Source organism: Diospyros lotus, chromosome 10, assembly GCF_014633365.1.
Source record: "Diospyros lotus cultivar Yz01 chromosome 10, ASM1463336v1, whole genome shotgun sequence".
Lineage (NCBI taxonomy): Eukaryota > Viridiplantae > Streptophyta > Magnoliopsida > Ericales > Ebenaceae > Diospyros > Diospyros lotus.
This window is the reverse complement of record NC_068347.1, coordinates 7,810,640-7,826,403: the sequence shown is the minus strand read 5'-3', so window position 1 is coordinate 7,826,403 and position 15,764 is coordinate 7,810,640. Positions and strand designations below refer to the sequence as shown.

Genomic DNA, 15,764 nt, shown 5'->3' with positions numbered 1-15,764 from the left:
TTTAAAAAATCAAGAAAGTTATTTTATAAATTTTTATAAAGAAGTATTTGAGAAAATATCCGCAGAATATTTAGTTTGGATTTATTGAGGAAAAATAGGAAGAAATGGAGAAAAATTATGATGAAATTAGGAAAAAATATAATATTGATATTTTTGAATAAATATGATGGTCATGATATGTTGAGATTCCGAATTGAGTACGTTAGAAGTCAAGCACGAGAATTAAGATATTTTGAGATACGTTTGAGATAAGTGATTCAACCCAAAACCAGTTTTATGCAAATGATTATATCATATTGACATGCTATGTTATGTTATGCATTATGTAGAGTGCATTTACATGTATTCATGATGAATTATATGTATGTTTACGATGATATTATTGATCATGCAACGCATAAAGCTTTGGGATTAGGAATTGGCACGGCTACTTTGCCAAGGATGCACCCATACACCTCATCCTGGTAAGGAGGCTGTTAAAATAGAGAGTAACAGTTGGGCGCAGTCGACTCAAATGGAAAGAATGATGTCATGTTCCATTGCATACACGTATGAGATATGAATTATGTACCCTTACTTAGATGATTCATCATCTAATGTGGGTTATGCCCCTGGAACATTCAAACGTTCCAGCTCGAATTTGTAGCGAAGGCACGTAAATGGATGAGATGTAGCGATTCAAGCTATCATGGTTTTGATAAAAATATTTCTCTGCATTTTTCTTCTTCATGAAGAACCGAATATGTACTGGTTATGTTATGCTTCAAGTCATGTTGAAAAACTTATGTTCTGTTGATGAATAGTCTTGTATTATGGATTATGTTTGAAACGATCATGTAATATTGATATGGTTAGTGTATGCTTAGTTCGATTCATGCTTCCGCTATTAATGAATACCTAGCCTAGCATTTATGATGTATGATGATTCTCATGCTAGGTAGGTAAATGGAAAATTTTGGGAATTTATATCATGTTGAGATTGTTTTTAAGGGGAAAAAAAATAACCAAAATTTTTTAAGTTATAACATGCCTGAGAAAGTGAGATGTTACACACCCGATAGCTAATCATCTTCTCCAGCCTCTCCTTCACCCCCAACAACTAGTTTTGGCTTGTTTCTTTGATTTTCTTCTTCTTTCTTGGCTTGCTCAACCTTTCGAACACGATGGAATAACCTTTGACTCAAAACAACCAGCCAAACACCCTCAATTTGGCCGTTTAATGCTCTGCTCCAACGAAGCTCAATTTTCCTGCCAAGCTTCGAATCACCTTCAAAACGACATGAAAAACTCACCAAATTCTCCAAAAATGGTCTCCACAGCTTGGAGAACAAAAGCCCTTTACCAAAACCCTCGATTTTTCCCAAAATACTAGGATTACACGACTTAATTTTAAAGAAACCCTCGGTCTCAATCTCGGCTATTTATAGTCATTTCCAGCCAAATCTCTACCCAATCAGGTCACTTTTTAGGCCATGATGGCTTTATTGGGTCTTATCCCTTAGGCCATGATGACCTTATCCCCTTCTTTGATTGGCTATTTGACGCCAATGCTAGCGGCCGCACTATGGTCGTTAACTTCTTGCAGGTTTCTCACCATATTTGCTATTCTGCCATTCTTCTTTTGCTCTCTTGCACTTTCACCCCTTGTCCCCAAGTCCTCAAGTTTCCCAAAATTTTCACTAATTCCCCACAACATTTAAAAATTACACTTTAACCCCAAAATTTTGAAAAATTTTACTTATGCCCCCAAAATAATTACACTTGAGTCCTTAAGGAATTTTCGAGTATTACAAGATTGTTATAGGGTCTACATTGATTGTAGTAAGTTGTATTTCCTAACTTGTTGTTAGAGGGCCTACATTGATTATAAGAGATTATATTTCCTACCTTGTTGCTAAAGGGCCTACATTGATTGTAAGAGGTTACATTGCCTAGTTTGTTGCTAGAGAGTTTGCTTGTCTAAGTAAGAAGTTGTAAATTCTTAACTTGTTGCTAGAGGGCCTATTCAGAAAGATAGGAGAATTATAGTGGATTGATTGAAAAATTCTTAGTAAGGAGCTAAAAGAGTAGATTAGGCTTGGTTTAAACTAAATCACTATAAATTCTATGTCACTCATTTTGTTCTTGTTCTTGTTTTATTTATTGTGCCAAGCAAATCCTTGATAGATTTGAAATGCTATGGCACCAACCCAAAATGGGGTGAATTGGGTTATTTAAAAATTAGCTTGAAAACCTAAAATCTTTTTCAAAACAAATAAGAATATAATGCAAGTGAGAATTATTGAAATGTTTGAAATAATAAATGAAACAAAAAGCATAAATAATAGATGAACACAAAGATTTATAGTAGTTCGGCTTAAACCAAACCTAATCCACTACCTTAGCTCCTCACTAAGGATTTTGTAAACCAATCCACTAATCCTCCAACTTGAATCCAAATAGGCCCTCTAGTCCAAGATTAGAAATTACAACCTCTTACTTACACAAATAGGCCCTCTAACTATACAAGTTAGGAAAAATAAGAGATGAATAATAAGAGAGAATCTAATAAATGAATCTCTTAGTTACAAAGATCTCTCAAAAATAAAGTGCAAGGCTTGAACAAGATAATATAAATGATAATCAAAGTTTTTCAGAAAGAAAAATTAAAGCACAAATACAATTTAAGAAGATGAATAAATTTTGCAAGCTTACTTCACTTCATTCTTACCCATTAGCCTTTTTAAGATCATTCTTGATTTGTATTTATAAGCATCCTACAAGTTTTAAGAGAAATATAGTCATTTATAACCGTTAGAATTTGAAAAACTAGCCGTTTGAGGCTTTTAGCGACACAAATAGTCGACAGATACAAGGTATCAGTCAACAGATGAGTTAAAAATCAAAAGTTGGTTGACAATTGAGTGAAAACGGTTGACATATGCAAAATTACATTCTACCGGTCGATAGATGGTTTTGGGCGGTCGACAATTGGAGAACAATCGGTCGACAAATGGAAAAAATCGGTCGACAATTTGAAAATAATTAGTTAACAGATTACTATATATTCAAGTTTGCGCACCTAAAGAATCAAGAGAACACTCGGGAGTATCTGCATCGCACGCATACTTGGGTTTACTGGAACATGGGATCGAACCCTACGAAGTAGGGATGGCAATTGCAACCGAAACCATGGGGAACCGAACCGAAATCCAACCGATCAACGCGGTTAAAAACCGTTTGACTGGGTAATGGTTTGGTTTGGGGAAAAATCGAACATTGTTTCAATGGCTTGGTTTGGTTATGGTTTTCACTAAAACCAAACCAAAACTGAACCAAATGGTGGGTAATTGAACCAAATCGAATATATATATATATATATAATATTATATACACCCCAGCCCACCTGAGCCCACTTGAGCCTAGCCCACCCCAGCCCAATTACCTTGCTTGCAAACCTTTCTCCCCTCCTCTTCTCCTTCCTCTCTCAACCTCGCTATCGCTCTCTCTCACCCTCGCTGCCTCTCGCTCTCTGCCTCTCGCTTGTCCACGCGCTTTCACCCTCACTCTCTGCATCTCTCTTACTCTCGCTCGCCCTCGCTGGATTTCTCTTGCTCTCGCTAAGGCTCGGCCCCTCTTGCTCTCGCTTGCCCTCAATCTCTCTCACCCTTGCTGCCTCATTTCTTTTGCTCGTCCGTGCACGCACGCCCTCGCTCTCTACATCTCTCTTGCTCTTACTCACCCTTGTTGGATCTCTCTTGCTCTCGCTAGGGCTCGACCCCTCTTGCTCTCGCTCACCTTCGATCTCTCTTACTCGTCCGCTAGCACTTGCCTTTGCTCTCTACCTCTCTCTTGCTCGTCCACTTGCTCAGCCAGTCGGCTTCGCCCGCCCTTGCTTGGTATGGTCTATCTTCTTTTAATTCTTTGATTCTCTCGATTGACAACTAAAAAACTACTAGGAGAATCATAATGATAGAATTTCATTTCGTTATTATGCAACTCTTTTCATTCCAAATGACAAACTTTGAGTTTAATCCCCAAATTGAACAATCCCTAAATTTGCAGGGAATCCCATATTCTTCTGGTAATGAGACCTAAATTATTTACTACAGTAGAGCTTTGTATGAGATTATGCTAGGAATTTGGGACGATTCATTAAATCGCCAACTACCCTTTGCCCATACTTTCTCATATTACTGAAAGAGTGTGCTTCGTGCATGTGCATTTGATGAGAACCAAAAGATAAACAATCACTTTGCAATCTAATGTTGTTGATGAAGGTATTAACTTTTGTAACTAAATTTTTTTAGCTTAAATTACAATTTAATTATGTAAATATTAATTTATTGATCTTAACAATTGTAGGTTTGGAGATGTGATTTTCTATTTAAGAAGTTTTGTAACTTTATGCAAGAATAAGGTAACTTTATTAAAATTTATCTTTGTTTGTTGTGAAATTATCAAAAAATTTTATGAATGCTATTTATCTTTGTTTGTTGGTATGGATTAAACTAAAAAAATCATGGTTAAACCGAAATCGAACCGAAACTGAATGGTTTGATTATGGATTTAAATTTTTAAAACCAAATAGGTAATGGTTTGGTTTTGGTTTTACTAGTTTAAGTTTAGTTTGATTATGGTTTTGACGAAAATCGAAATCAAACCGAACCATTGCCAACCCTACTATCAAGCACACTTTGATTTTTCTTTTAAATAACATATATAATCTTATATACATACATATATATATATATATATATAATTTCGTGTGCCTCCATGTAGCATGGAGCTTAGTGGTTCCAAGTGCTCACTTTAGTATTTCGTGTGCCTCCATGTAGCATGGAGCTTAGTGGTTCCAAGTGCTCACTTTAGTATTTCGTGTGCCTCCATGTAGCATGGAGCTTAGTGGTTCCAAGCGCTCACTTTAGTTTTTGGGCATGCTGTGACGTGGGATCAATTCCCATTGGCAGCATCCCTTCAATTATTTTTATTTTAGCTTTTTGAAAAGTATTTTTGGAACAATTTTTTAATCAAATAAAATATAATAATTCAAGTACAAATTTATCACAAAGTTTTGACATTGGATTTTCATTTCAACATTTTTAACATAATTAAAAATTATAACATTTCAAATGCCATTAAAAATTTATTACAAGATTTTTAATATTAGATCGCATGATAAAATTTATTTTTATTTGACATCTTTGATCAAATAGAAATATAATACTTCAAATGTTATCAATAAATTCATAACAAGATATTGAACTTAAATCGATAAAAATATTATTATGCTTAATTTATCACATAAAAATATATCTATCCCTTATCAAAATTTCAACAATTGATTTTCAATAAAAGATCTTCCATTATCAAAATATACTTGTTTTTGCAAATCTCCATCAAATATGTTTAAATAGAAAATCATAATTCATTTTGATTTAACAACTCATTTTAAATTAATTTTTGTTCGAAAACCATATTCTTGACAAACAACTTAGAAGATAAATCAATTTTATTTTTTATCAAAACTAAACACAAAAGTAAAATATCAATCCTCACTTGCATTAAAGTCACATTTTTCATAAAAAATGATTTCAAGTTCAATTAAATTTGTAAATAACCCAATTCACATTTTTGTCATTGCTATACAAACTCAACAATTGGTATCAGAACCTAACTCTTTATTTTAAGATCTAACAACCTAAGAGATCCATGATATTCATGTTTAAGAAAGGTTACTCTATTAATGTGACACCTTATTTTGATGACTCATACTATAATTTTTGGAAAAAAATAAATTTGTTTTTTTTTAAATCTATTGATTTTAATTTGTGGTATATTATGGAAAAATGATTTGCTTCAAAATCAAAATCCATTTGGAGTGAAGATGATAAAAATTGTTTTATTTTAAATATCAAAATCATGAAAATTTTGCATCAAAATTTGCATGAAAATGTTTATGCAAAAATTTATGTGTTTAAATGCTAAAGATATATTAAATATTCTTGATTCCATCTATCATACTAATCAATCTTGCAAGCTTGTTGATAAAAATTTACAGGTTGAAAATCCTTTGAATCATTAACAAATAGAGGAAGAAGAAAGTTCAAATCCCATCATGTACTTCGTGACTAAAGAAAAAGATGAGGTAACATTTATTTCTACTTATGATTTTGATGGTCGTGATAATATTGATAATGATTTTTCAAAAGAATAGTTACTAAATGCTTTTAATGAATTATGTGTAAGTATGTTTGAAAAATAAAACTCTTCAAAAATAATTTGATTTATTATCAAATGAATTAGAAATTTTGAAAACAAAGAATGAATGTTTGCTTGCTTCCAATGAAGAATTTTCAAAGAAAAATAATTTAAAAGAATCTCAATTGAAACCTCAGTGTTTTGAATGAAAAACCTATTTTAAATAGAAAATTTTCAAATTTACGTGATCATGAAAATGATGTTAAAAATTTTAATAGTCAAAGAACTAATGTCAAAAACTCATCTTTGCACATCTCTCATGATATTAAATATTTTTATTGTTACAAGATATACCACATTGTATTTTGTTATCCTTTTAAAACGAAATTATCTAGTGGTACTAAAATGAAATAGATTCCTAAGGAATTAAGGTAGGGGCGGAGCCACCTGAGGCCCAATAGAGGCAGTTGCCCCCACTGGGCCAATTTTTTTTTTAATTTTATTTTTTATACTGATTTACTGTTAAAAATAAAAAAATTATATTGTATTTGACTATTAGAAATAAAAAAATAAGTATTGAAAAAAATATGTATATAATGGCCCAACAGTAACCATCACAGCATTTTTTATAATTTTCTCATAATTTTATTTTTTTACAATGATGATACAAATAAAACTAAATATTAAAAAAAAATTGTGAAGCAAAGAAAACAAACATGGAGGAAATTTATATTGAAGAAAATGAACAAATTAACAAAGCAAATATTGGGTAAATTGATGTTACACAATTTTCTATAGATCCCGGACTAAAAACTACAATAATAAATTACAATGTTAATTTTCAAGATCAAATTAGAAGAGCTTAACTTGTAAAGAGATCTGTATCACTCTTGAAATCAAGACGATTCATTTTAGTTTGGTTCAATAAATTTGGTAATTAGTTGGAATATAGTATAAGCAAATATGTCGCATTTTTCTTATACTGTTATTTTTTTAAAGCAAATAATGAGAAACAAGGAGATGGTGATTTTTTTATAAAAGAAGGGTTCAGTAATTTAAAAAAAAAATAAACTTTAAGTTCATATTGGAGATGCTAATAATGCACACAATTAAGTTTGAAACAACTGTAAAACCTTAATGAATCAAGAGTAAAATATTGAGATAATTTTCTTCAGGCAGTTAAAATAAACACTGTGTGATTATTGAATTCGTCTAAATGCATCAATTGATTGTGTTCAATTTCTTCTACAACAAGAACTAGCCTTTCGCGATCATGATGAGTCTGAAGATTCAAATAATCAATATAACTTTCTTAAACAATTACAATTTTTAGTAAGAAAAGGTGTAAAGAATAATTATAAAAAAAATTATTTTAATTTTATCATTATTATCTTATTTTTAAAATTATAATTTTGTATTTAAATTTATCCCCACTGAACCAAAATCTTGGCTCCACCCCTAAATTAAGGTATCTAATATTTCTCATACTAAATCCTAAGGATGCAAGCATGTTTTGATATCGAAAATTTTTCATTTTAAGAAAAATATGCATAAGAATTAAAAAAAAAAAATTCAAACAAAAATTTTTGCCTCACATCTTAGTTGATGACGTGAAAAATCTTATCCGAAAGAATAGTTCATGGGCACAATAGTGGACATAGACCAACTTCACATTGATCTCTGTTAGGCTTGTCTCTTAGGATGATTCTACAAGAACTTGCAGTGAAAATAGAACTGCCTAAGGCCTTCCCATAAACAGCTAACCCTCGATCGGATGCCTGAGTAAGAAGTCATCCATGAAGGGGGAGAGAGAGTGAGAGAGAGAGAGAGAGAGGAGCACAATTGTAGTAGCCATGAAGATAGATGTCTTGTTTAGACAGTACGTAGAAACACACAACAATAATCTTTCAAATTATAGAATTAATACAACAAGGTCAACCCCTCAGGAAGAGGAAGAACAAGAGAAAGAAGTCGAAAGACGCAGCAATCAATCAAAGTGCTCCTCCATTCATGGAAGCATAGTTCACACACAGTAGATTAGGACTTAGGACATGCATTATTCAAGACCGACCAAGGACACATACATAATATTTAAATTATAGATTAGGACTTAGGACTTAGGAGTATATATGGCCTCCTCTTAACAGCGTCTGGTAGTTAGCCATGGAATTATTCCTAGCCCAAATGATTCCACAGGCTGGACAAACCGTTTGCATTCCTGCTCCAGGCACTGAAACCGTGCTTTGACCTGGCGTATGGCCGCCTGGATTAGGTGTTGGCCTTGGTTCTGGCGTTGGCCATGGATCTGGCGTTGGAACAGGCCTTCCATTATCAGGGGGCATGATAATAATAATCGGCTGATTGGGATTGTTGCCTCCGCCGGCGGGGGCGATTTCTTCAGCTTCCTGAGAGAAATCTCCTTCAAAGATGTTTTCTCCACCTTCTACATTTATCTCTTGATCGGGAGCTGTGGAGCTGCCGCCTCTGTATCTCGTTCTCTGAGTCGCCCTACCCCTGAAGACATTATTTCCGTTCCTGGCATTTACACCTTGTTTGGGAGGTGCCATTGTGGAACCAAGCTAATCAAATCAAGATGCCAAACGGAGCTCTATTGTGTGCATATATATACTCAAATCAATATCAAGCAGAGCCTAAGTACTCACATATTTAATTATTATTATTAATGCCAATCAATATTTAATTATTAAGTATTCACATGGGCTAATTAGTATTACGAACCACACTCAATTGCGCGTGTATGAAAAGAAAAAGGAGACGTGGGCGGGGGACTGGTTAATATTTAATTATTAAGTATTCACATGGGCGGGAGAATGGCTTTTCATAAAAGCCAATTGCTTGAAAGCCACCTAATATTCTTCCAATTGCCCTTTTTCATTTCTGACTTTTTCAAGGCAATCAAACATTTATTAATTAACTCTTAATAGTAATTTAATCTCTATTACTTGTTAATGGTGGATACAAACATTCTACTACCTCAAATTCACTAATTCGATATTATGCTCACTTTTGGGTGTGACCTTACAAGTTCATAGTTGAGTAGCAATGGAGACATGGCAAAATCTTTGATGTCGGTCAAACATTTCAATGTTCTGAGTGATAATTAGTATTATGTAAAGACGATCCTATTAGCAATGAAATCAATATTTCTAGTAAACCTATTTAGTCTTTCGATTATTATGCACTATAATTCTTTCATTGGATAACATCTTAAGCGAGTGAGAGCCATGGATTGATCAAACTCACAAAACTCGGTAACTATGCCAAAATCTAGTATAATATGATCGAGATGACACATTAGAACCCTTTTCGATCGTGCATATCTTGGCCAAGGTTTTTCCAATAACTAACCAACTAAAATTGCATAGAATGTTCACTTCATGCCAGAGGTTAACAGATCTCATCAACAATCATCTACCTCTATATGCTATTGAACAAAGACCACATAGAGAACATTCTCACCTCATATTCGGGCGGTTCTGTTCAATGACAAATCTCTGACACCAACGTACAAGACAACTAGTCGTCTTCGATCTGAGGACCAGTTTCACAATCGAATGCCAGTAGTAAATCATTAATCCTCTCAGTCACATGACCTGTTACATGCGTCACATTTGATAAATATTCAATCAACACCTACCCACATATGTAATACCCTATGTTCATATGAGGTTGCCACGTAATTTCGATGAGTTTAGAACACCAAAAAATTGGCTAAATAGGAGTTATAAGTACCGAATCAACTGTAGGGAATGCCTCGGGGTGAAATTGTCTAAGAAAAATTATATGGTCTTGATGAGTGTTCCGAGAAAAGATTTATGGTATCGAAAGAAATCGGATCGGGAACAATTTTCGGTATAGCTAAAATACAGCTGCCATTTAGGCTGTAAAATCGAATTGTTGTAGGAGACTTCCGAAAAATCAACGGAAGCTTAAAGGGGCTCTGATTTTCCATAATGAGTAACCCTTCAGTGGTTTTGGGATGAAACGTCAGCTTGGTGAGGACTCTGAGGCGAAATCGTCCTTTCTAACTAAGCTTCAAGTTATTAATTTTGTGTTTTCAATATCGTAATTCCAATTAATCAGTGTTTGAGGATATTATTCAATTACAGAATTATTCCAATAAATTTAGGGTTAAAATGGGATTTAAATATATAATTTTCTAATTTTTATAATATAATATATAGTTATATATATATATGTGTACGCGCAGAGCAGAGGCCATGCCTCAATAAATGCAACCTATGCCTCTGCCAATTGTCCCATGCCTCTGTATAGCCATCCCCCGCAAGGTTTAGAGAGGATTACACGCCAAGATAAGTGGCCATGGCAAGTTTGGGGCGCTGGCTTGCCTATAAATAGGATGAGAATTGAAGAAGAAAGAAGCAAGAAAATGGAAGATGAATGCAGCCAGCTCGGGCAAGCCAAAGGCCGAGAGAAAGAGGTAGAGAGAGCTTATGAGATCGAGAGAGAGAGAGAGAGAGTGCTGGAGCCGAAAGGGAGGGGCCTACAATGGCCGAAATCGGCCATGGCAACAGTAGCAAAGCTGCTGTTCGGCAGCCATGGCCGCGTGGAAACAGCCGCGATCAACGATCAGAGGCTGTCGCGAGCAGCGGAGGCACACGGTGGCGCTGGCAGTAGCGGAGGCTGACGAGGAGGCTACCGGCGTGGGTGGAAATAGCCATGGCAACCGCGACTATTGCAACTGGGTGGCTGCACGCGAGAGGCCAGTTGGTGGCTGCGGTGGCTGCAGCTGTGCGTGCTGGAGCGGGGCGCAACCTACGGCGAAGGTGCTAGCCGTGGTGGCGGCTGGCGGCGGCAAGGCCGATAGGAAGAGGGGCCGCAAGCATTGTGTGCGCAGAAGTTGCAGGCGGGAGGAAGGAAGGAAGAAGAAGGAGAAGAAAAGAAAGAAAAAAAATAAAAGAAAAGAAAAAGGAAGAAAATAAAAGAAATGGAGAAAAATAGGAAAAAAATTCTCAAAAAATCCCAAAAAATAGGAAATGAATAATTATTAATATTTCAGAGATTTTGGACAAGAAAACGGTTCGGGCACACGTTTCGGGAATATGGCACGCATACCGAGTAAGTCGAAGAGGCTAAGTCGAGGTAAGTTAAATTCCCTAAAAAAATTTAAGAATATTGTTTTATGAATTTTTCTAGTGAAATATTTGAGAAAATATTTAGTTTGGATTTATTGAAAAAAATAGGAAGAAATAGAGAGAAAAATAAAGAAAATGTAAGAAATTATGGAAAAATAGATTTTAATGTTTATTTAAATAAATGTGGTGATTAGGATGCTTTGAGGCTTAAGTTGAAGTGGCTTGTGCGAATTTTGAGGTCGGCACGCAAATCGAGGGGATGCACATATTTCGAGGCAAGGCACAAATATCAAGATAGCCCGATAAGCTTGAGAAGGTAAGTGGTACTTCCCAACTGAATTTAGTTTTATGAAAAATGCTTGGTTTGTAAGTGATTTATGTTCCTTGAAAATGTTTTCATCATGTTGACATGCTCAAATATGTATCCATCACATAGACTGCATACATGACATGCTATAAAATGCATATGTACACATTGATATCATTGATCATGCGCATTATGGCCGTAGGGAGTATGAACTGGCACCGCTACTTTACCAATGGTGCACCCATACACCCCAGCTTCGAAAGAGGTGGCCGCAAAAATGGTAGGTAGCATGAGGGGTGCAGTTGTCACCTACGATGAGTAAGACATTGTATTCATGCACGAAATATGTTTTCTGTACCCTTACTTAGATGATTCATCATCTAACTTGGGCTTTGCCCCTGGACTATTCAAACATTCCAGATGGAGATTATAGTAGATACAAGGATGAATGAGGCATGAAATGGTACTTAGCAAGGTGCATGAAATGTATGTTATGTAGTCTATGTATTTAAATTCTGCTATTTTGAATTCTGAACGTTTTGAGGAATGATGATGTATAACCTTGTTTAGGGTTAATGTTAGATGATAACTTATGTTTTGTATAAAGTTTGTTGAGGAACGATGATTTAATGATCAATGTTAAGATATCAGGTTCGATCATTGCTTTCGCATTTGATGTGTATAATGATTCTCTTCCGAGATAAAATGTATGGAAATTCTGGAATGAATTCGAGGAATGATGTGATTTAGCATTAAGTTTGAAAGGGAAAAAAATTTATTGTCTCGGAATTGTCCCAAGTTATAACGCGCCCGAAAAAGTGAGGCATTACAATTGGTATCAGAGCTTAAGTTTATTGGAAGCCTTAAGTGACTTTGATGAAGTTAATATCAGAGTTAAACCCTATTTGGAGATTAGGGAATAACAGTTTGGAGACTTAAGATAATCTGGTATTGATGGAACCAATTAGTTGGAACCCCAAGTTAGAACCCCAAGATTAATGGTTCGTAAGACGAAATTTTTTTTTGGAGATTTGGGGATTGTCGGTTGAAGGCTTAGAGGTTACCGGATTTAAGTGTTGTGCAGTGGACGTGCATGTCTAGGACAGTTCTAGCTAAAGAAAGACTTGGAATTTAAGTGTGTTCATTTGTGACCCACCTCTCTTTCCTGAAAACTTACCTGGTGTACTATTCATGAACATACACTATTCCAATATCCAATTACTATTCTCGATGAATAGTAAAAGCTTGATAGGGGCTAGTACAAGAAGAATGATCTAGCTATTGAAATTAGGATCCGATGATATAATTCGGGTGTCAGGTTGACTCGGTAACCATGATTATGGATCTGAGAGATTCAAAGACTATTAATTTGAGGTCATTAGTTAAATCCTTACAATGGAATATAGGATAACTGTGGTTATCAAGGATGATCGAATCATGGATGATTAGTTTGATGCGACATGGCCTAGCTGCTGAGTTAGGTATTTTCGAGGATCATTTAGTGTCTCGGAAATAGGATGTGTAGATTGGGGATCCAACGGATTAGGTAAAGCGAGAGACCGAAGGTGGTCAAGTGATGGCAAGTGAGTTGCATCAATTGATGAGGTGGCAGTGGTGTAACCAATGGGACTCGCAGAGATGGGATAAGGAACCCTAGCAGCATGATGACACTATTGGTTCGGTGTTTGCAGTGATAGATCTGGATCTAGAGACGCACGTGCAGATGGTTGATGGATGGTTTACAATAAGGTACGGGAAGCCCGTTGATCGAAGCATTATAGCAGACTGCTTAGGAGACGATTAGATGATGAAGATCTGGGATAGCCCAGTAGGGTCTGTACCTTATATGGGTCTAAGTCCCAACAGTCTAGAAGCGAGGTGTACCACTAGATTTGATTGATCAAGGCCGGAGAATCAACCTGAAATGAAATGAATAAGTATGGACTAAGTGTCCTATTTAACGAATTGTATCTAGGTTTGTGGTCATGAATGGTCGAGGAACAGAATACCGCGATATCTAGTATGGCAATGGGATCATGAATGGTCGTGTGCTGATAGTCAGCTGGATCTAAAGAGTGAAATGTGAGAGTCAGTGGATTCTCGATAAACGAGGTTTTAGGTAGTAGAGCATGGCTAGTTCAAGGCCTTGACGATGAGTTGTGAGATGGCGAACTCAGTTCAAATACCAAAAACGAAAGAGTTGCTGGTAGGTCGTATATACCCTAAGGGAGAATGATGAGAGACCTAGTCAATAGAGGTTGTGATTACGGTTCAGTGTGCCAAGTGAGCTTGAGGATTCGAAAGTTTGTGAGAAGGGACATGTGAATGGGTTGTGTCTTGTGCAACTGCATGGGGACCTGAATCATTATTTGAGGTTTAAGGTATCCTTAGGTAAAGAGTCCTGAGAAGTTTTTGAGGTTCGGTTGTTTATAAAAAATGATTGGAGCCAGTTAACGTGATCTGATCCGGGATTTTCAAAGATGAATCGATTTGGGATTTTCGAGGAATTTCCCCTAAGGGATGAGAATCTAAGGATTTGTGATGAGATTTTAAAGTTTTCCAAAAAAAAAAAGAAAAGATTTGGAAGGTCCTTGGGTAATCTTGTTAAGGAAATAGAGATTGATTTTCTTAAGCTGTGAAAGTCATGATTCAATAAGAATCGGAGTATCATGGGAGACGTAAGTACCTACCCACTCTAGTTAGCAGGATGGTTACGGATTGATGTCTTTGAGAATCTTTGGCGTGTTTGAGAGAGACAGGTAATGACATATGTGCCAGGATGTTAGTAATAGATCAAAATCTATTGGAGATCTAAGATTTTCGATTTTGAAGAATGAAGGTCCTGTTGGGCTAGACGATTAGTCTAAGACAGCCCTGGTGGGCAAATCGAGGATGTGTAGCTGGGCGATGATTAAAATAATGTCAGTGAGTAATAATAAATAAAATAAAAAAAAAATGAGCCTGTGGATATGTGGTCCAAGCGCATGCGATCAGTGAAAAGTAGTAAGCAAGAGAAATGCTAGGACGTATTCCCGAAAAAATTATTAGGATTATTTCTTAAATGATGAGTTTGAATTTACCAATGATGGCTTGAGATTATTGAATGCTAAGCTATGTGTGGACTAAGAGGCTAGAATAGTACGAATAAAGTTGATAGCACTATTGCCAAGACGATTAAACATTAGAGTCAGGGAGCAAGTCTAAAGATTGCGAGTTAGCAAGTGAACCTGTGCTGCAATTAACTAGAAGTCAAAAGAGCCGATGGTTAGATGCGAGGAAAGTAATCAGATGGTTTGGTAAAGTATGATTATAGTCAATTGCCATAAGATGGTGCCTCAAGGATCTAACATGATTAAAGTTAGTTGACATGAAACATTATTACTCGAGGATTAATTCAAACAAATTTGAGGATCAAATGATTAATCTGATGATATACAATGATCACTTCGAAAAGTGCGAGGAGTTATTTAAGTTATGGGTGAATGGGTATTAGTTGGCGACTAAGTAACAAAGGAGCAAGCGATGTAAGGATATTAGTATTGCTAGACTTGGAAGACAACGTTAAATTTCGGTTGATATTAAAGGTTAAGTTATGAAATGAAATTTTGGAGAAAGATAGAATCTATTAATAAAGATTTCTTGGGAAAATAGTTACGTGACATGATTAAAAGATGATTGTGGTCAATTGTCAGAAACTTGAGGTTATATCAGGTGATGAATACCTACAAGAACGAGGAAACAACAGTTTATAAGAAACCTCGAATAGGTTAGCTCGAGTAAAGATCAAGCAATGAATAAATTGTGATAACTTAAAGTGAGGCATAGCTAGTTTCGAGGATGAAGTTTTCAGATTTAGGACATGTGGTAAATGTCGAGGAAGAAATTTTTGTAAGGAGAGGAGAATGTAATACCCCATGTTCGTATGAGGTCGCCACGTAATTTCGATAAGTTTAGAACACCGAAAAATTAGCTTAATAGCAGTTATAAGTATCAAATCGATTGCAGGGAATGCCTCGGGGTGAAATTGTCTAAGAAAAATTATATGGTCTTGATGAGCGTTCGGAGAAAATATTTATGGTATCAAAAGAAATCGGATCGGGAACAGTTTTCAGTACAGCTAAAATACAGCTGCCATTTAGGCTGTAAAATCGAATCGTTAT

The 15,764-nt window shown here is 35.5% G+C and overlaps 1 protein-coding gene and 1 long non-coding RNA gene across 5 annotated transcripts in view; one reads left to right on the top strand and one right to left on the bottom strand.

Moving 5' to 3' along the window:
• LOC127810911 (uncharacterized) overlaps positions 1–15,764 on the bottom strand; it is a 108,774-nt gene that overhangs the window by 16,224 nt on the left and 76,786 nt on the right. For 2 of the 4 annotated variants that reach the window (XM_052350520.1, XM_052350519.1), the window contains one exon: positions 8,067–8,428. In XM_052350520.1, the coding sequence (XP_052206480.1) occupies positions 8,298–8,428 (131 nt within the window). In that variant the 3' untranslated portion in view covers positions 8,067–8,297. Of the gene's footprint in view, positions 1–8,066; positions 8,788–15,764 lie in introns of those variants that run through there. The other 2 variants (XM_052350517.1, XM_052350518.1) reach the window with 2 other exon arrangements.
• LOC127810912 (uncharacterized) overlaps positions 1–15,764 on the top strand; it is a 108,614-nt gene that overhangs the window by 16,083 nt on the left and 76,767 nt on the right. The window lies entirely within an intron of this gene.